The sequence below is a fragment of the Emys orbicularis genome, chromosome 6, assembly GCF_028017835.1.
Source record: "Emys orbicularis isolate rEmyOrb1 chromosome 6, rEmyOrb1.hap1, whole genome shotgun sequence".
Classification (NCBI taxonomy): Eukaryota; Metazoa; Chordata; order Testudines; family Emydidae; genus Emys; species Emys orbicularis.
The window spans coordinates 91,758,899-91,781,146 of NC_088688.1; the positions used below are offsets into that span (position 1 = coordinate 91,758,899).

At 44.3% G+C, this 22,248-nt stretch overlaps 1 protein-coding gene across 1 annotated transcript in view; it reads left to right on the top strand.

The window, feature by feature from the left end:
- The window catches only part of FRMD3 (FERM domain containing 3), a 250,616-nt gene that overhangs the window by 168,410 nt on the left and 59,958 nt on the right, over window positions 1–22,248 (top strand). Inside the window, exons 7-8 of the mRNA XM_065406507.1 lie at window positions 18,378–18,465; window positions 21,550–21,638. Of these exons, the coding sequence (XP_065262579.1) occupies window positions 18,378–18,465; window positions 21,550–21,638 (177 nt within the window). The remainder of the gene's footprint in view (window positions 1–18,377; window positions 18,466–21,549; window positions 21,639–22,248) is intronic.

The window sequence follows — 22,248 nt, forward strand, 5'->3', positions numbered from 1 at the left end:
CCACCAGCTACACCGGCACTGACTCCTGGTCAGTCAGCTCCACCGCAGTTTTTACAGCCAGAGGAATTAAGGGTGTCCCATGCTCCTGCTCTTCTCGGCATTGATCTATCACCGAGATCTTTAGCACCCTACCTTCAGTACTCCCTTACCACTTCAAGCCCCTCTAATGAAGTGTGGGAGGATGAGGAAGAGGAATATGATGACCAGATGTTTTCCTCTCAATACTCTCCCCAGATTCAGTTACCTACAACTGGGAGACACATTACAGCACGATCTCCATATCCTCAAGGCTATCCACACTGGTATGGCAATCCCTGGATGGGACCACCTATGCCCGCTTCCCCCAGAGCAATGGCCACACTGGGGTCCATGGACCTGGACCTACACCACACCACACTCAGGTCTTCCGCAGGCTGCCCGGAGGAAAGCTGTCAGACCCTCCCCACTGCCTGCTTACACTGAAACCCAGATAAGACCCGAAGTGGCAGCCACCCCTACAGAGGACACTGCCCCGCACACCTTTTCTATAGCGATAACACCACAAGATGCCACGGTGCCCCCACCACCTCCTGCTACTGATGAGCTCTCTCACTTTCAAGAGTTGTCTCAGAGAGTAGCAGAAGAGCTCAAGATTACCCTGAAGGAGGTACCTGAAACACACCATGAACTCACCGACATCCTGCAAGCTACGACCTTCTCCAAAATAGCCCTACCAATTAATGGGGCCATTATGGAACCTGCTAAAGCTATTTGGCAGACCCCAGCTACAATAACACCCACTAGCAAGAGATTGGACTGCAAATATTTTGTCCCATCTAAGGTTTCTGAGTTTCTATTTACACACCCCTCATCTAATTCGCTAGTGGTCGACGCGGCCAATCAGAAAAACAAATACCAACACTTCCGCTCCACTCCTTCAGACAAAGATAACAAGAGACTGGACTCCTTCGGCTGCACTTTGCAATTTAGAGTAGCGAACTATGCGGTGCTCTTAGCAAAATATGACCACAACAATTATGCTAAGGTAATGCAATTTATTGATAATGTCTCGGAGGATAAATGACAACTATTTAAAGCAGTGGTGTCCGAGGGCCAATTGATCTCCCGCACAGCTCTTCAAGCCACCCTCAATGCTGTGAATGCAGCGGCTAGATCCACAGCCACAGCCGTCGTCATGTGGCGGGCCTCATGGCTTGCTTCTTCCTCCTTTCCGAAGGAGATACAGAATACGGTCAAAGATCTCCCTTTCGATGGAGACAAGCTCTTCGCCTCTACAACCCAATGAGGTCCTTCACTCCATGAAGGACTCCCATGCCACACTCCGGATCCTTAGGCATCCAAACACCTGCCTCAAAGAAGAAACAATATAGATATCAGCCATACCAATGGCCGTGTTACCATACCTTTGCGCAACATCCACCTTTCAGACACTATGATACGCAACAACTACAACGACATAGGCCCAGGAACCAACGATGTCGTCCTCTGCAAACAACAGCGACCCACCCTTCTAACCCAAATAAACAAATTTGAAGTCTTGGTCAAGGGTATAGAAAACCTCGCACCCTCTCCAGTGCCAACTCCAACCAACCATTGTTTTGGACACCGTTTGCGTCCGTTCCTGGCCAACTGGAAAACCATCACTACGGACAGATGGGTCCTGGAAATTATCAGATTGGGTTATGCCATCCCCTTCCTCTCCTTACCTCTCATTCCATCCCTCTTCAGGGACCCCTCTCACTAACAATTCCTCTATCAGGAGGTACAACATCTCATACATCTCGGAGCAATAGAGGAGGTACCTCCTCAACACAGAGGAAAAGGGTTTTACTCCCACTACTTCTTGACGGAAAAGAAAAACGGCAGTTGGCGCCCTATCCTCTATCTTCGACGTTTGAACAAGTTCGTCAAGAAACAGAAATTCCAGATGGTTACTCTCCCAATGATAATTCCGATGCTGGAGCAAGGAGATTGGTTTTCAACCCTCGACCTCCAAGATGCATATTTCCATGTCTCTATCCACCCTGCCCATCGATGTTTCCTCAGGTTTGCTGTGGGAGTGCAACACTACCAATACACAGTCCTCCCATTTGGCCTCTCCTCCGCACCACGTGTCTTCTCCAAGGTACTTGCAGTTGTAATAGCACATCTCGGGGGGAAAAAGGAATCCTCATATTTCCTTACCTGGACGACTGTCTCCTCAAGTCTCCCACTCAGTTAGAAGCGAACCACGCAACTCTTGCAACCCTTCACTGCTTCCGCACCTTAGGCCTGCAGATAAACAAAACCAAATCTACCTTACAACCTACCCAACAAATCAACTTCATTGAAGCCCACCTGTCCTGCATCTCTCCCCCAGGACAGATCCACACAATGGGCATCCTTATTACCCAGATAGGTGCCAGCCCACAGACTACTGTCCGAGACTCCCTACAGCTCTTAGGACATATGGCCACTTGCACATTTGTGGTAGCAAATGCTCGCCTGTACATGCGATGCCTTCAGAGTTGGCTAGCCGCAGTATACAAACCAAACAAGCACAGGCTAAACAGGTTACTAACTATGCCCCAGAAAGTCAAGGACTCACTTCTCTGGTAGACCTCTCCCACATAGGCACCGACTCAGCGCCCACCGGCAGCTACCCGCCCCCCCACCAAGCTCACCTCTGCCTCCTCCCCTGAGGATGCCGCGTGCCCACTTTTTCCCTCTAGCTCCCAGCGCTTGCGCCGCAAAACAGCTGTTTCGCGCAGCTGGGAGGGAGGGGAGAGGAAGGAGAACGCGGCGTGCTCAGGGAAGAGGCGGGACCGGGGCGGGGATTTGGGGAAGGGGTCCAATAGGGGGAGGGAGGGGCAGAGTTGGGGCGGGGACTTTGGGTAAGGGGTTGGAATGGGGTGGGGAAAGGGTGGAGTCGGGACGGGGAAGAGGGCGGGAGACGCGAGCCCCACCGGCGCTGGGGAAAGTTGGTGCCTATGCTCTCCCATCAACCTCTGCACCAGGATTCCCTTCCGACAAGATCCCTCTTCAATTACCATCACCACAGATGTATCCCTCACAGGATGGGGAGCACACATCGGCCACCTCACCACTCAGGGTCTATGGGCCACTTCAGAAACCAAGCTTAACATAAATTTGCTAGAGCTCCAGGTCGTATGCAATGCCTGCCTCCATTTCCTTCCCATCATCCAAAACCGTCGAATTCGAATCATGACCGACAACATCACATGCATGTTTTATGTCAACAGACAGAGGGGAGCCCGGTCACACTCCCTTTGCACAGAGGTGATAAAACTTTGGAACTGGTGCCTTCAACACAATATCCATATCTCCGCCTTATACCTGCCAGGTTCTCAGAATACCACCACAGACGAGCTCAGCCGATCGTTCCCCATATAGCACGAGTGGGAACTCAATGACTCCATTCTTTCCAACATTTTCCAGACCTGGGGCTATCCCCAACTGGATCTATTTGCCACAGCAACAAACAAAAAATGCCCGACATTCTGCTCCAGAGCAAGCCTGGGGAAACACGCACGGGGAGACGCCTTTATGCTCCCTTGGACCGAAGCTCTCATGTATGCATTCCCACCAATGCCTCTATTGTACAGAGTAATTCAGAAGATATAAACAGACAGAGCCAACATCATTCTCATAGCCCCAGCGTGGCCCAGACAACCGTGGTACCCCTTCCTCCTGTGCATGTCGGTCAAGCCACCCATTCCCCTTCCCCCACTCAGCAACCTCCTATCACAGCGCAGGAGACAACTATTTTACCCCGACATACAACGTCTCCACCTGAGGGCCTGGCTGATCAATGGTTCTCTAATGAGGAGTTAACATGTTCGGACCAAGTACGCACTGTCCTGCTACACAGCAGAACACACAACATGCGTGCTACCTACCTGCATAAATGGAAACGGTTCACGTCTTGGTGCGCTGACAAGCAGACCTCTCCAGTTTCTGCTTCACTCCCACTGATACTGGTTTACCTGTTACACTTTAAAACATCTGGCCTCTCTACGAGCTCACACAAGGTCCACCTTGCGGCAATCACCGCCTTCCACCATAAGATTGCCCATCCAATCACCAAAAGGTTCCTGAAGGGTATCCAGACATTATATCTGGATGTGAAACCACCTGCTACACCTTGGGATTTACACCTAATCCTCAAAGCCCTGATGAATACACCCTTTGAACTGATGACTACCTGCTCCCTTCTCCACCTATCCATGAAGACTGCCTTCCTCATAGCAATCACGTCTGCCAGATGCGTAGGAGAAATGGGAGTGCTTATGGCGGACCCTCCGGATACCACGTTCTTCCGCGATAAGGTCATGCTCCGCATACATCCAAGGTTCTTACCTAAGATACACTCTTCCTTTTACCTCAATAAACCTAGACACCTCCCAACATTTTTCCCAAAACCTCACGCTATCATCTTTGAATCAACAATGCACACTCTTGATGTTCGCAGAGCATTATCCTTTTACCTGGATAGAACAAAACCATTTAGGAAAACCCCCAGACATTGTCTTTACTACTCAGCGCTCACAAGGAAATGCTATCTCTACACAGAGACTTTCCAAATGGATTGCTGACTGCATATGCCTTTGTTACCAACTCAGGCAAATACAACCTCCTACATCAATTAGAACACACTCTACCAGAGCTGTCTCCACTTCCCCGTCTCTGCAATGTCCCACTGTCTGACATACGCAAGGCAGCTACCTGGGCATTGAGCCTTACCTTCGCTAATCACTATGCTCTCATCCACACTGCAGCATCTGACACCAGATTGGGTAGAGCTGTCTTGTCAACAGCCTTCTTGCCTCATCTGAAGTCCCAACCATCCTAAGGGATACTGTTTTTCAGTCACCTGGAGTGGAGCACCCCAGGGACACCTCTCGAAGAAGAAGAGGAGGAGGTTACTCACCCTGTGCAGTAACTGACGTTCTTCGAGATGAGTGTCCCTGTGGGTGCTCCACTACCCACCCTCCTCCCCTCTACTTTGGAATTTGTAACACACTCCATTGTAGAGAAGGAACTGAGGAGCCTGGGCTGTGCACATGCTATTCAAACACTGACAGCTTGTGAGGCAGGCACAGCGCGTGTGCAGCCCATAGGGGTACTGCGGTAGAAATCTCTGATCGAAGGTGCTGGGATTCACCTTGACCTGAAGTGGAGCACCCACAGGGACACGCATCTCGAAGAACATCAGTTACTGCACAGGGTGAGTAACCTCCTCTTCCCCTTCACACTGAGAACTGCATCCTAGGAAGTAGGTTTACTAGGGCTTGCTATTTGGGCAGAGGCCAGCCTCACTGCTGTCCGTCTCCTAGGATAAGCTCCTGGAGCACAGAGTTGTTTTCATCACTGCATTAAGTTATTATGGAATGTCATTATGTTGAGATACAAATATCTAAAAGGTGGGTTTGCTAAACACAGTTGTTTGAGATATTGTGTGACTTCAGGAATCTCTTAGTTAAGTGCTTTGAAATCATCTGATATAAGGAACTAAATAAGTTGTGTTATTAAATCATAAACACTGTAAATATTTGTTTTAAATGAATGATTGAAATTTTATGATCATGAATGGGAAATTTACATAAAGAACAAAAAGGATTCTGATATCTGGATGGACTTGATATTTGTGTTTTTCCTGGCTTTCAAATTTTCCACTAGGATTTCAGCAATTAGGCTGTTAACTAGTTGGTAATGTTTCTTTCTTTTTCACATACAGAATAATTTAAAGCTTTTGCTCTGTTGTGATACCGGTTGCCATGGGAATTCCAAGAGGAGCAATGCCATTGCTTAGTTAGTTTGCAAAGTTTTGCCTTGCTATTTTTAATTTAAAAGACTCAATGACAAACTACGGAACAGGGTTGGAAAGTAGTTTAGAAGATTTTTCATTCTGCACTTCTCTATAAAGTTATTTGCATGGTAATTTCATCGTAATTACTGTAAAGCAATGCAGTCAAAAACTGTATGCTAACTGAGTTTACTAACAGTGCCTTTTTTACTTCTGGGATAATCTTAATATATTTGTATTTACGGGAATGAGGCATCATTTAGAGTTTTAGGTGCTTAATCCTCCTTAGATTCTCCATCAAAAACTAAAAACCTAATGCCAAGTCCTGAAGTCTTTACTCGGGTTTTAATGTAGCCTGCAATCAAAACTGTTCTTGAGCACATAGGAAGTTTGTCTGAATAAGGGCAAACTAAAAACTGTGTAAGACTTCAGCATATCGGACACATGGCTTCGTAGAATTTTCAACTAGCGTGGATAAAAAAGATTAAAAAAACCCACACAATCTGGTAGCTGCTCCTGACATGTAAGAAATAAATCACCCAGAGAATCCTTTATAGAACACAGGCAAATCCACATAAACTTAAAAGAAAACTTAAATGTCTTGAGTTCTGCTAAAAGATGCCACCCGTGATCTAGCATATAATGAGGTGGAGAACATTTCAGAGATGGAGGGCCTTCATAGAAAGTCCCTGTGATCTATCTTGTTGAGATTATAGCAGAGAATGATCAGCATCAACAACCCAGAGTGAAAGGGAATCTCAAAAGGGACTTCATTCTATGTTATTTAAACCTGTATAAACGTAGAGGAGTGGAGGGCTTGCAGCTTACATTGGCTTCAGTGGAAACTGAGGATGCTTAGCACTTCTGAATATTAGATCATTACATGAATGCTTTGTAAGTCTTTGAATTGCTTTTAACCTGTCCACAGTTTAATGCTGAGCAATGACTCCTGGAACGAACATAGTATAAGTGTTCAGCAGCAGGTGTCTCCAAGTGATACAAAAGTGATTACAAAACCATGAATAATAACTTTTAAATAATGCTTTGCACTGGTAGATCTCAAAGCATTTTAGAAATAAGTGTCATTATCCCCGTTTCACAGATGGGGAAACTGAAGTACAGAGAGTGGAAGTGACTTGCCCAACGTCATTCAGCAGGCCAGGGGCAGGAAATAAATCTGACCAACACTTTTTTGATTCACTAGTCCATGGTTCCCTAAAAACAAACATATAATAAACTATTTAAAGAAACGAGACCAATAATCCTATGAGGTGTACCCTCAACTCTCTGACTGCAGCAAAGGATGTGCTTTGCTTCTCATCAGGCCCCAAATGATAGGGAATGAAGGAAAAATGGATTTTAGAAGTGAATTAGTGTGAGGGGCAGGGGAGCAAGTAGTGTCCGTGACATCGCCCTTAATCCACATCCCTGGAAAGCATTTCCCATTGAGCTACATAACTCCCTGGCCTTCAAAGAGCATCAGATCCAGAGGTGCATATGGAAGTAAATAGTGAGAGTTTCTACATCCTCTAATGTACACTTCTCATTAGTTTAAAAGAAAATAGCAGAACATGTTATGAGCTGCTCAGTTCTTCAGTTGGAGCATCTCTTCTTCAAAGTTTTAGCTGGCGCTTTGAAATGGATAGATTCCCGTGGGATAGTTGCTGCGTGCACACAGGATGAGTCATTAACGCATAGCTTATCCCAGTTGTAGAGCTCTGAATTCAAATCAGAAATGCATTTTTTCATTTTGTATTGTAGGCTGCCAGGCTTTTCTGCACAAAAAAATATCAGTCCTTTTTCCTGAGTGCACAGTTCTGGGCTTTCTGACCTGGAAACTGATCATGTTAAATTTCTGAAGATGTAATATATTTAGGATTCTCTTTAATGCTGAATAAATTATATATGTGTGCACATGTGAAGCCTACTGGAAATACAATAATTTCAATCAGGAAAGCATTCCCAGCTTTCCTGATTGAAGTGAAATATAAACCACAGAGATACTTGGTTGTGTTCCCTAGTTTGCAGGTTAAGGGCATTAATTGGATGATTTCCCCCAGATGAAAGGACTTTGTGTGAGGCCATCTTAAGCAGAAAGTTTAAAGGCTCCTGACACTGATCAAAAGTAGCATCTAATGTTAAGACCGTGATCAATTTTCAGCTTGCCCTGATGTTAGGATTTGACATAGGTACATTTATTTAGAAAAAAGAAATGATCTCCTTACCATGAAAAGGGCCAATTAGATTATTAAGGTGTTATAACTATAAAGGGAAGGGTAACAGCTCTCCTGTGTACAGTACTATAAAATCCCTCCTGGCCAGAGACTCCAAAATCCTTTTACCTGTAAAGGGTTAAGAAGCTCGGGTAACCTGGCTGACACCTGACCCAAAGGACCAATAAGGGGACAAGATACTTTCAAATCTTGGGGGGGGGGGAAAGGCTTTTGTTTGTGCTCTTTGTTTAAGGGGTTGTTCGCTCTTGGGACTGAGAGGGACCAGACATCAATCCAGGTTCTCCCCATCTTTCTAAACAAGTCTCTCATATTTCAAACTTGTAAGTAAAAAGCCAGGCAAGGCGTCTTAGTTTTACTTTGTTTTCTCAACTTGTAAATGTACCTTTTACTAGAGTGTTTATCTTTGTTTGCTATACTTTGAACCTGGGCTAGAGGGGGATCCTCTAAGCTCTTTAAGTTTAATTACCCTGTAAAGTTATTTTCCATACTGATTTTACAGAGATGATTTTTACCTTTTTCTTTAATTAAAAGCCTTCTTTTTAAGAACCTGATTGATTTTTCCTTGTTTTTAGATCCAAGGGAGTTGGATCTGTATTCACCAGGAGTTGGTGAAAGGAAGGAGGGGGGGAAGGGTCAATTTCTCCTTGTTTTAAGATCCAAGGGGTTTGGATCTGTATTCACCAGGAGTTGGTGAAAGGAAGGAGGGGGGAAGGGTCAATTTCTCCTTGTTTTAAGATCCAAGGGATTTGGATCTGTATTCACCAGGGAATTGGTGAAAGGTTTCTCAAAGCTTCCCAAGGAAGGGAATGGTGGCAGCGGACCAGAACTAAGCTGGTAGTTAAGCTTAGAAGTCCTCATGCAGGCCCCCACACTTGTACCCTAAAGTTCAAAGTGGGGATACAGCCTTGACATGGTGGCAGCGGTGGGATCGTTTTAAACCCAAAAGCCAGTAAGATTTTTTTTTTCCTTCTAGCTGCTTGGAAAGCAGAGCTGAAGGTAGATGCATATCTTATCTCTCCTTGCCTGAAGGCAGAGGTGTTAAGTTTTTTTAACAAGGGCCTTTGTTAAGAGAAGGGTTCAATCAATGAGCAAACTTTGACTGGTAAAAGGAATTTACAAGCTGAATTGTTTTTTTTTCTTTTTACATCCTCGGGAGTAGCTAGTTAGAAAGTCTCTGTTAACTCAGCAGCAGCCTGAGCTAAGTGCATCCCAGTTTCAGTCAACTGCAGAGGGGTGTGACCCAGCACAAGAAAACAGGAAAATGACTACCAAAGAAGTAGCTAACAAAATAGAACTGGCCAGACTAGAAGCAGAAGAAAATGAGAAAAAACATCAGAGACTGCTTCAAATTAAAAAACTCGAGAAAGAAGCTGATGAGAGGGCTAGGGAGCAGAAAGAAAGAGAAGAGAAAGCCAAAGAGGAGGCCCACAAGAGAGAGATGGAGCTGGAAAAAGCCAAAGAGGAGGCGAGAGAAAAAGAAAGGAAGCATGAACTGGAAGTAGTAAGGGCTAGGCAGGATGCACCAGCCCATCCTAGCAACTCCTCTCCAGGTACCACTTCCCATCCCAGAAAATTCCCCACCTACAAGGCAGGCGATGATACTGAGGCCTTCTTAGAAAATTTTGAAAGGGCCTGCCTTGGATACAGCATCACTCCAAACCAGTACATGGTAGAGCTGAGGCCGCAGCTCAGTGGACCCTTAGCAGAGGTGGCGGCTGAAATGCCTAAGGAACACATGAACAGTTATGAACTTTTTAAAAACAAGGCCAGACTCAGAATGGGGCTAACACCTGAGCATGCCCGTCGGCGGTTCAGAGCCCTAAGGTGGAAACCCGATGTGTCATTTACCCGACATGCCTACCACATTGGGAAAAATTGGAATGCCTGGATATCAGGAGCAAATGTTAAATCTACGGAAGAGTTGCCCTTCCTAATGCAAATGGAGCAGTTTTTAGAGGGTGTTCCTGAGGAAATAGAAAGGTACATCCTAGATGGGAAGCCCAAAACTGTAACCGATGCGGGGGAGATTGGAGCCAAATGGGTGGAGGTGGCAGAAAAGAAAAAAACTAGTAGCAGTTGGAGCGAATATCAGAAGGGGCAAGCCGAAACAAAACCTTATCACCGGGGACAACCCAAGGCCCCACCCACATCCCAAGGGAAACCCCAGACGCCTTCTCACCCCACCACACCAGTCTCCATCAACCAACATCGCCCCGGTGATACCTTAGCAGGGCGATGTTTTAAATGTAATGAACTGGGGCATATAAAGGCTCACTGCCCCAAGAACCCCAACCGATTACAGTTCATTACACCCCAATCACACCAAAGATCCCCAGACCCAGATGCCTCTCTCATACCCTCGGAGCGAAGGGAAACCTTGAGAGTGGGCGGAAAGAAGGTTATCGCTTGGAGGGACACTGGCGCACAAGTGTCAACTATCCACCAATCCCTAATGGACCCCAAACTCATCAACCCGGAGCATCCAGTGACCATTCAACCCTTCGTGTCACAGTCTGTAACCTTGCCTACAGCCAAGTTGCATGTCCAGTACAAGGGCTGGTCAGGAATGTGGACTTTTGCAGTCTATGACAATTATCCCATCCCCATGCTGCTGGGGGAAGACTTGGCCAACCATGTGAAGCTAGCCAAGAGGGTGGGAATAGTCACCCGCAGCCAGGCTAAGCAAGCTTTCACCCCCATCCCTGTTCCCCGTCCACCAGGGCCCCGTCTGTGTTACCAGAGACCCAAACAAAGGTGGTGGAACCGGATCCCCTGCCAACGACTGCAACAGCCGTAGTGGATCCAATCCCAGAGGCCCAGCCAAAGCCAGTCCCAGAACCGAAACTGGCAACGCAGCCAGCACCAGAACCATTGCCAGCACCGAGTCCAGCGCTTGCAAACCCGTCTACAACTCCAACGCCAGAGGGCACCAGCGAGCCTGAACTGGTGGAAGCAGCAGATAACCCTACCCAAGAGGCTCAGCCAGAGCCTGAGATACCACATAGTGCACCAGCGGACAGCGGTTCACAGTCAATGGAAACAGCCCCAGCACCTGCATCACTTCCAGAGGGACCAAGCCCCAGTCCACAGTCCAAGGAGGAACTGATGTCTCCAGCATCAAGGGAACAGTTCCAGGCCGAGCAGGAAGCAGATGACAGCCTTCAGAAAGCTTGGGCGGCGGCGCGGAGCACCCCACCGCCTCTCAGCTCTTCTAACCGATCCCGGTTTGTTGTAGAACAAGGACTTTTATACAAGGAGACTCTTTCTGGTGGGCACCAGGAAGACTGGCATCCTCAAAGACAGTTGGTAGTTCCCACTAAGTATCGGGTAAAGCTCTTGAGCTTAGCCCATGATCATCCCAGTGGCCATTCTGGGGTGAACAAAACCAAAGACCGGTTGGGGAAGTCCTTCCACTGGGAGGGAATGGGCAAGGACGCTGCTAATTATGTCCGGTCTTGTGAGGTGTGCCAACGAGTGGGAAAGCCCCAAGACCAGGTTAAAGCCCCTCTCCAGCCACTACCCATAATTGAGGTCCCATTTCAGCGAGTAGCTGTGGATATTCTGGGTCCTTTCCCAAAGAAGACACCCAGAGGAAAGCAGTACGCACTGACTTTCATGGATTTTGCTACCCGATGGCCGGAAGCTGTACCCTTAAGCAACACCAGGGCTAAAAGTGTGTGCCAGGCATTAGCAGACATTTTAGCCAGGGTAGGGTGGCCCTCCGACATCCTTACAGATTCGGGAACTAATTTCCTGGCAGGGACCATGAAAAACCTGTGGGAAGCTCATGGGGTGAATCACTTGGTTGCCACCCCTCATCACCATCAAACCAATGGTCTGGTGGAGAGGTTTAATGGAACTTTGGGGGCCATGATACGTAAATTCGTAAATGAACACTCCAATGATTGGGACCTAGTGTTGCAGCAGTTGCTTTTTGCCTACAGGGCTGTACCACATCCCAGTTTAGGGTTTTCACCATTTGAACTTGTGTATGGCCGCGAGGTTAAGGGGCCATTACAGTTGGTGAAGCAGCAATGGGAGGGGTTTATGCCTTCTCCAGGAACTAACATTCTAGACTTTGTAAGCAACCTACAAAGCACCCTCCGACACTCTTTAGCCCTTGCTAAAGAAAACCTAAAGGATGCTCAGGAAGAGCAAAAGGCCTGGTATGATAAACATTCCAGAGAACGGTCCTTCAAAGTAGGAGACCAAGTCATGGTCTTAAAGGCGCTCCAGGCCCATAAAATGGAAGCGTCGTGGGAAGGACCATTCACGGTCCAGGAGCGCCTAGGAGCTGTTAACTATCTCATAGCCTCCCCCACCTCCAACATAAAGCCTAAGGTATACCATGTTAATTCTCTTAAGCCCTTTTATTCCAGAGAATTAAACATTTGCCAGTTTACAGCCCAGGAAACAGATGACGCGGAGTGGCCTGAAGGTGTCTACTACGAAGGAAAAAAGGATGGTGGCGTGGAAGAGGTGAACCTCTCCACGACCCTTGGACGTCTGCAGCGACAGCAGATCAAGGAGCTGTGCACAAGCTTTGCACCAATTTTCTCAGCCACTCCAGGACGGACCGAACGGGCATACCACTCCATTGACACAGGTAATGCTCACCCAATTAGAACCCCACCCTACCGGGAGTCACCTCATGCCCAAACTGCTATACAAAGGGAGATCCAGGACATGCTACAGATGGGTATAATCCGCCCCTCTAACAGTGCATGGGCATCTCCAGTGGTTCTAGTTCCCAAACCAGATGGGGAAATACGCTTTTGCGTGGACTACCGTAAGCTAAATGCTGTAACTCGTCCTGACAACTATCCAATGCCACGCACAGATGAGCTATTGGAGAAATTGGGACATGCCCAATTCATCTCTACTTTAGACTTAACAAAAGGGTACTGGCAAGTACCACTAGATGAACCCGCTAAGGAAAGGTCAGCCTTCGTCACCCAGGCAGGGGTGTATGAATTCAATGTACTCCCTTTCGGGTTGCGAAATGCACCCGCCACCTTTCAAAGACTTGTAGATGGTCTCCTAGCGGGATTGGGAGAATCTGCAGTTGCCTACCTCGATGATGTGGCCATTTTTTCTGATTCATGGACAGAACACCTGGAGCACCTGGAAAAAGTCTTCGAGCGCATCCGGCAGGCAGGACTAACTGTTAAGGCTAAAAAGTGTCAAATAGGCCAAAACAGAGTGACGTACCTGGGGCACCAGGTGGGTCAAGGAACTATAAATCCCCTACAGGCCAAAGTGGATGCTATCCAAAAGTGGCCGGTTCCAAAGTCAAAGAAACAGGTCCAATCCTTATTAGGCTTGGCCGGATATTATAGGCGATTTGTACCACACTACAGCCAAATCGCCGCCCCGCTGACAGACCTAACCAGAAAGAAACAGCCAAATGCAGTTCAGTGGACTGATGAGTGTCAAAAGGCCTTTAACCAGCTTAAGGCAACACTCATGTCTGACCCTGTGCTAAGGGCCCCAGACTTTGACAAACCGTTCCTAGTAACCACAGATGCGTCCGAGCGAGGCGTGGGAGCAGTTTTAATGCAGGAAGGACCGGATCAAGAATTCCATCCTGTCGTGTTTCTCAGCAAGAAACTGTCTGAGAGGGAAAGCCACTGGTCAATCAGCGAAAAGGAATGCTACGCCATTGTGTACGCGCTGGAAAAGCTACGCCCATTTGTTTGGGGACGGCGTTTCCAACTACAAACAGACCATGCTGCGCTACAGTAGCTTCATACCGCCAAGGGAAATAACAAAAAACTTCTTCGGTGGAGTTTAGCTCTCCAAGATTTTGATTTTGAAATACAACACATTTCGGGAGCTTCTAACAAAGTGGCTGATGCCCTCTCCCGGGAAAGTTTCCCAGAGTCAACTGGTTAAAAATTGTTCTTGGACTGGAACATATTGTTAGTTTTTTAATAATCAGTAGTATGTCTAAAGGTACATGTGTCTTATTAACTCTGTTTTCTCCTAGAGCTCCAGGAAGAAATCACAGCCAGTGTGGAACCGAACGTCCAACACTATCTGTGATTTGGGGGGGCGTGTCATAACTATAAAGGGAAGGGTAACAGCTCTCCTGTGTACAGTACTATAAAATCCCTCCTGGCCAGAGACTCCAAAATCCTTTTACCTGTAAAGGGTTAAGAAGCTCGGGTAACCTGGCTGACACCTGACCCAAAGGACCAATAAGGGGACAAGATACTTTCAAATCTTGGGGGGGGGGGAAAGGCTTTTGTTTGTGCTCTTTGTTTAAGGGGTTGTTCGCTCTTGGGACTGAGAGGGACCAGACATCAATCCAGGTTCTCCCCCATCTTTCTAAACAAGTCTCTCATATTTCAAACTTGTAAGTAAAAAGCCAGGCAAGGCGTCTTAGTTTTACTTTGTTTTCTCAACTTGTAAATGTACCTTTTACTAGAGTGTTTATCTTTGTTTGCTATACTTTGAACCTGGGCTAGAGGGGGGTCCTCTAAGCTCTTTAAGTTTAATTACCCTGTAAAGTTATTTTCCATACTGATTTTACAGAGATGATTTTTACCTTTTTCTTTAATTAAAAGCCTTCTTTTTAAGAACCTGATTGATTTTTCCTTGTTTTTAGATCCAAGGGAGTTGGATCTGTATTCACCAGGAGTTGGTGAAAGGAAGGAGTGGGGGGGGAAGGGTCAATTTCTCCTTGTTTTAAGATCCAAGGGTTTTGGATCTGTATTCACCAGGAGTTGGTGAAAGGAAGGAGTGGGGAAGGGTCAATTTCTCCTTGTTTTAAGATCCAAGGGATTTGGATCTGTATTCACCAGGGAATTGGTGAAAGGTTTCTCAAAGCTTCCCAGGGAAGGGAATGGTGGCAGCGGACCAGAACTAAGCTGGTAGTTAAGCTTAGAAGTCCTCATGCAGGCCCCCACACTTGTACCCTAAAGTTCAAAGTGGGGATACAGCCTTGACATAAGGTTAGGTTTAGTTCATTCTCATGCTGTTGCTTGGACAGCTTAGAGGTCATCAAACATGTTATGTGCCTCCATGATGATCTGTCCTGAGCCATTTTTGCCATGTTACGCAGTAGGATAGCTATGAGGAATATGTGTCTGTTGATGCCATCCAGCCATCATGTTTTAGGACTTCTGGGGGGTGTTTTCCATCCCGCTTTCATTGGGTCAAAGTCAAAGATACTTCTCGCAGGGAAGCTCAGGCAGAATAGATGACCATACCACCTTAGAGAGTGTTGGGCATCCATTTGAGAGAGCATGATCTGTCTAGTTAGGAAGAAGCTCTCTTCATTCAACTTGAATTCATACTGTTTGATGTTTTTGATCATTTGTAGATACTTCATCTGAGTGGTGTCCAACCTCTTTATAGTCTTGATAGTGATCAGCCACACGTCACATATTGACCACCAAAGCATTATATATCCTTAGCTTCATCTCTCTGCTTATCAAGGTTTTTGATTTGTGAAAGATGTTCTTGATGAGGCATCCTGTTACTTACAATAATTTTGCAGTGTGGGCTTCAAGTGCTTTCTTGTTGCTGACCATGTTATTGACAATAGAGACGAGGTAGATTAAATCACTGACAATCTTGACTAGATGGTTGCCCACGAAGGTGCTAGAGCCCATAGCATGTTCAAAATCACGAACTGAAGACTTTTGGTTTTCCTCCAATTAATTTTCAGTCTGAGCTCTCCACCGAGCTTTCCAGGGCTTTAAATGCCACAGCCAGCTAATCCACTAGTTCAACAACTAGCACTATGCCATTGGGAAAATCGATGTTGGTAAGATTCAAAGGGTATGCCTAAAATACATTTGCTTAGTGTCTGGTCAAGTATGTAGTCTTTGACTGCACTAAAGAGTTCTGGGGATGCAATGCATCCTTGTCAAACACCTGATGTAATTCGGAAGAAGGCAGTTATTTTCCCATTTTCAAGAATGCAGCTTGAGGAGTCATCATATAACAGATGGAACATTCTACAGAGTTTGTCAAGGAAGCCTGTGAGTTTCAAGATCAGTCAAAGCAATTCCATGTTAATAATGAAAAGCGGTCTTGAAATAACAAATGCAGTGTGAATTGGATGCTTGAATTTTCATGCCTTCTCAATAAGCTGGCACACTGTGAAGATTTGCTCTGTTGTGGAATGGCTGGGCGTGAAGCCAGCTTGTTATGGTCTTCTTTTTCTGAAGATATCCGAGGGTCAGGCCAATAAGACAGAAACAAAAACTTTCCTTGGGATGGATAGAAGAGTACTGTGCTGCAGTAGTCACAACAGTCTTGTTTGCGGCCTTTACATTTCCAAAGCAGTAAAATAGTGCCTTTTTGCCAGTTGGATGGGACTGACTCTGTTCTCCGGATGATATTGCCAGTGCCTGCAACTGCAAATAATAGCTGGTTTGGCGCTTTTTAATGGTTCTACAGGAATTCCACAGATTCCTGCCACCTTATTTCCCATAGCGTTACTGATATCTCTGTGTATTTTGTCGATAGAGAATTCCCCAGGTTCATTTTATGCAGAACAGGTCATTTCAGCAGTGGCCTTAATATCAGGCTCCAAAGAATATTGGGGTGTGTTTAGTAGCTGATTGAAATGTTCGCTCCAGCCTGCCATGCACTCTGCTTCTGTATTGGTTAGCTCACCAGAACTGGAGTAGACAGTGCCAAGAGACAGTGCCTCTCATCAGTGAGGTCACACAAGTGTTTGTTTAAGGAGACAACATTGTTCCTAGCATAAGTTTCCTTGAGTGCAATAGCTTTAGCTTCCATAAAAGCTTTGTGGTCAGTATGTATTGCTTTATTATGAGTGCAATTTAGTTTATGATATGTGATTATATTACCTCCAAATGAGCCTTGTGATGCTGTTCAATGGTGGTGAAGATATTAATGGAGATTCAGGGATTCTCAGTTCTCTTTTTGGGATCAATAAAGGTCATAGCGTCATCAATTATTTGAGATCTGAAGTTTATCTAGAAGGATTGAGTATCTGTGAGACTCTGGCAGGGTCTCAAACCTGTTCAAGATTTCAACTGCATTATGGTCTCAAATGTTCCTGGATCTCTCACCTATGGCCTTTTAGAAGAGAACCATCAACATAACGTACTTAGACTTTCCTGAATAAAACACTGGCAGAGACTGAAGTTAAAGCAGAGAAACGAATGTGAATTTTCATTATGGCAAGAGAATAACAGCGGGGTGCCGCAAGGTTGTGTACTAGGTCTGATGTTGATTAATATATGTACTAATGATTTGAAAAGAGGGGTGAGCTGTGACATAGCCAAATTTGCAGATGACAAAGGTGTTTAGGTTAGTCACCCCCAGGGAGCCTGAGGAATGCCAGAGAGGACCTAAGAAAGCTAGGATAACACTGCAGGCAGCACAATGGCAGATGTAGTTCAATGTTTTGTAAATGCAAAATCATGCATATTGGAGGAAAACATTTGAACTACTCTGATGCCTTACAGGGTACTAAACTGATTGTATCACCTCAGGAAAGGGACCTGGACATCATTATGGGCAGCTCAATGAAGTCCTTGCTTCAATGGGCAGCTGTGGTCAAAACAAACTAGATATTAGGATACCACAAAGAGCTTTGTCTCTCAAATCACCAATATATCTATTTGAAAATATTGGCATTCCACAGCATCTTAAAAAAATAATCTTGCAATGATTTATAATGGAAGCTGGCAATGAAGGAGTTAAAACCAGTAACACTTGCTTCAGGGTTGAGACTTTGCATTCCATGTTTTAGGCTTTAGTGAATATTTGTGGTTGATTATGGACCACCCCCTAAAATAAGGGCATATAATGGAAATGCTGACAGATTTTAAACTATGGTGGTGGTAGCAGGCTCTGCTATAATTAGGCATGTGTCTCAGTAGTCTGTGTAATATGATTGCCTTGTCAATACCCTGAGCTGGAAGGAATGTATCTTAATCTGGACAATCCTTTTAAATTAGTTTGGGAGGTTGTGTGTGGAAAAAACAGATGCTGAGGTTTATTTCATTGTAAGACTCAACTTGTGCGTACACGAGAAGATAACAAATATTTGATGGATACTTGATAACCCTGATTAACTGCACCGATCACTGGAGTCCTGGCGGTATGCAAAAAGCATCAAAACTTAATCTGAAAAGATTAGGCATTAGGGCAGAGCACTAGCAGAAATCACATGAAAGATCTCCTAGTTCCCTCTTTGTAAATGTTATATGGTTGAAATTGTGTACGTGTTAGTAGGTCTTTTCTTTCTTTGTCTGGTTTTGATGACTGTGGCCTACTGAACTGAACCAAAGTATACCTTTTATCTTGTGTTTTTGTTAAACTGCTACATTTGCCTTGTGTAATTTCAGTGGACAGAGCCCAGCTGTTGCTGAATTTAATTTACTACTGAAAGCACATTCTTTGGAAACCTATGGTGTTGATCCCCATCCTTGCAAGGTAATAGATCAGGTTTTTTAAATAAATTATCTTCTTACAGGTTAATAATGAATTAGTCCCATTTTTATCCAGCCATGTGTACTAAAACATTTCTAAAAGAGCCTCCCCAGAAAGTTAGAGAGATGTTGCAGCTTTGTAAAATGTTGATTGACAAACACCTGTGTGTCAGTCCCAGAAGTACTGCCTAGCATAGGCAGTATTTCAGAGTATGACACTCTAGCAGGCAGTGTCAGTATGAGGAGATTTTTTTGGGGGTCCTGGCAGGTCACAAGTATTGTAATTCCATCCCAACCGTGTGAACAGCTTGTAGTGCTGTGCTGTCCTCTTACAACAGTTATTGCTCATAACTGTTTCTAGTCAACAGAAAATGATAGCCTAAGTAAACATACTAGGTAGAGTATATTTTGCTAAGTGTACTGTGGGAAAAGTTTTGATAACTGATCTTTTCTTTGCCATTCAAAACTCTCCCTTAATGTAATCTTATGGAGGGGTTTACTAAGTTTCAATCTTATATAGTGCATGTAATTCCTGAGAAACAGTATATTAGAGTTAAACAAATATTCTAGATGGGAAATACTTCACATTTTCCAATAATTTCAGTAACAATGTGTTACTGTTATCCAGAAGCCACAACCAATTGCTAGGACTTCTAGGCTAACATTTCAAACACAAGCGTTTCAGTTGCAGCTGCAAAATATACAAACCATAACACAAACAGGAAATTGCATATACAAAACGGTGAATTGGACATGTACTTATGTATTCAACTTCACAGTCCACTACTTTACTATTCTGTGATTCTTTTACAAAGGTGTCTTTGGTTAGAACCACTAGTTGTCTCGTGTACAAATGAAGCCACCATACATCTGCATTTTTGAGTGATGGTGATTTGCCTTTATAATTTTGCTTTTAAAGTTGCCAGTTTTTACGATGCTCTAATTGTTGCTTTGAATTGAATTTGAATATTTCAACAATACTGCATTCCAACATGGTTTTATGGGGCAAACTAAGTGACCTATAGATCCCACGCACACATGTAGCAGTTTACCGTGCTCACCATTAAATAGTCAACCCTTATCCAAAGCTATATCTGCATTATTGCAGGTATTTCTTTTCTAAATTAGATATGGGGCCTGATCCAAAGCCCGCTGAAGTCAATGAAAAGACTTCCCTTTACTTCAGTGAGTTTTGGATGAGAACCATACTGCATTATTTCAGATGTCATTGTATAGTTATTGTAGACTTTTTAATAGTAATCACAATAGGGTACTTACATTTGAAACTGTGTCCCTCTGTGTTTTTGCTTTTACCTTCCACAGGAAGATTAAAAAAACCCTGATATTCTTTGACTGCATAATGATTTGAAATAAAGCTTATAGAATAGTGAAGCAGATTATGACAGGCAAATGAGCATTTGGAAATAGGCATAGGAAAGCTGGTTAGTATAAAACATGAACCGACCTAAACTTTTGCTCAAAAAAATTGAATCCAACCTTTTCTTTGTGGAATTCAAAAAAGTTTGGTTTACTGATTTAAAAGAAAACACCACTTAACACAAATGCAAAGTGCTCCACTTAGGAAGGAAAAATCAGTTTCACACATACAAAATTAATGGAGATATCCCATCTCCTAGAACTGGAAGGGACCTTGAAAGGTCATCGAGTCCAGCCCCCTGCCTTCACTAGCAGGACCAAGTACTGATTTTGCCCCAGATCCCTAAGTGGCCCCCTCAAGGATTGAACTCACAACCCTGGGTTTAGCAGGCCAATGCTCAAACCACTGAGCTATCCCTCCCCCCAAGGGAGAGGCTACAGAATGGGAAGAGACTGTCTAGGAAGGAGTACGGCAGAAAGGGATCTAGGGGTTATAGTGGACCACAAGCTAAATATGAGTCAACAGTGTGATGCTGTTGCAAAAAAAGCAAACATGATTCTGGGATGTATTAACAGGTGTGTTGTGAGCAAGACACGAGAAGTCATTCTTCCGCTCTACTCTGCGCTGGTTAGGCCTCAACTGGAGTATTGTGTCCAGTTCTGGGCACTGCATTTCAAGAAAGATGTGGAGAAATTGGAGAGGGTCCAGAGAAGAGCAACAAGAATGATTAAAGGTCTTGAGAACATGACCTATGAAGGAAGGCTGAAAGAATTGGGTTTGTTTAGTTTGGAAAAGAGAAGACAGAGAGGGGACATGATAGCAGTTTTCAGGTATCTAAAAGGAGGAGGGAGAAAACTTGTTCACCTTAGCCTCTAAGGATAGAACAAGAAGCAATGGGCTTAAACTGCAGCAAGGGAGGTTTAGGTTGGACATTAGGAAAAAGTTCCTAACTGTCATGGTGGTTAAACACTGGAATAAATTGCCTAGGGAGGTTGTGGAATCTCCATCTCTGGAGATATTTAAGAGTAGGTTAGATAAATGTCTATCAGGAATGGTCTAGGCAGTATTTGGTCCTGCCATGAGGGCAGGGGACTGGACTCGATGACCTCTCGAGGTCCCTTCCAGTCCTAGAATCTATGAATCTATGAATCTTTGCACTTCTGGTTTCCACCAAAATTGGAAATATCTAAATACAGCAAGAAAGGCTGTCTTGTGGCAATATTTCCAGCACAGATGATACTGTGAAGTATTGGAAATCATATGAGAGAGCTTGTTCCTATGAATTTCAAGGCTGAAGGACATAAGATGAGAATACCACATTTGGGCAAAACTGAATCTCTTGCACATATTGGTGAGCATTTTGATATCAAATGGGACTATTTCTGTATGTGTTCGTAGAAAAGAATAAGCCTTTAAGTGCTACCATTGTGCCAAAATCTACATGTGAAGAAAAACAAAACATAAGACAGTTTTATCCAGTCAAATAGTAAGTAAGAAACAAGACTTTTTATTGCTGAGGATTGAACTTAGATGTTGAGAAAAATTTAGTTGACAAATAAGGCTTAGTCCTAAGACAAACACAGATACCGTATCTGTGACTGCAATGGACTAAGAATTTATATCATCAACAATATACATACATATGGGGCGGGGGGGGGGGGGGGGAATCAAACAAATAGCTTTAATTTGTGTTTTTTCTCTTATTTTAAGGATTCAACCGGGACCACTACTTTTTTAGGATTCACAGCAACGGGCTTTGTAGTTTTCCAGGGAAATAAAAGAATTCATTTGTTAAAATGGTAAGCGTATCAACTGTAATCAGGTTATTATATAAGATTATTTTAATTGTGTTTTTCCTCCTAATTCCTTTAAGGAAGCTACAGGGAATATTGAAGATTCACTTCTTTGCCCTTTCACATTTTATTTTTCAAGGATTTTTAGATTACTTATGAAAAATAAATTGGTCTCATTCTACTTCTTACTGGAAATTAGTCTACATGACAAACTTGGACAAGTCAAACTAATTGACAGAGATGCTTAAGGATTGAATAACTGTGATGTTGGAGGTCACTAATGTGGTATAATGGCAAGGGTGCAAAGGGAAGCTTTCACAATTCCTACCACGTTATGCTTGGCTCTTGAATGTGCTGTCAATTCCTCATTCAAATATGAAAAGAAAAAATAGGATTTTTTTTAAAAGTACTCCAGGTGGGAGAGGAGGTGGGATTTTATATGTTTATAAATGATCATTCCTTTTCAGATTTCTAAATATAAGTAGATTTGGTCCCTATGCTTTTTCTTTCTTAAGGCAACTTGCTTCTTATCTCAAGGATTTCACTGTTATAGGGCACATCTGAAGCTATGACAACATTAGTGAAGACAGATTGAAGCTCTCTTGCCAGCATTTCC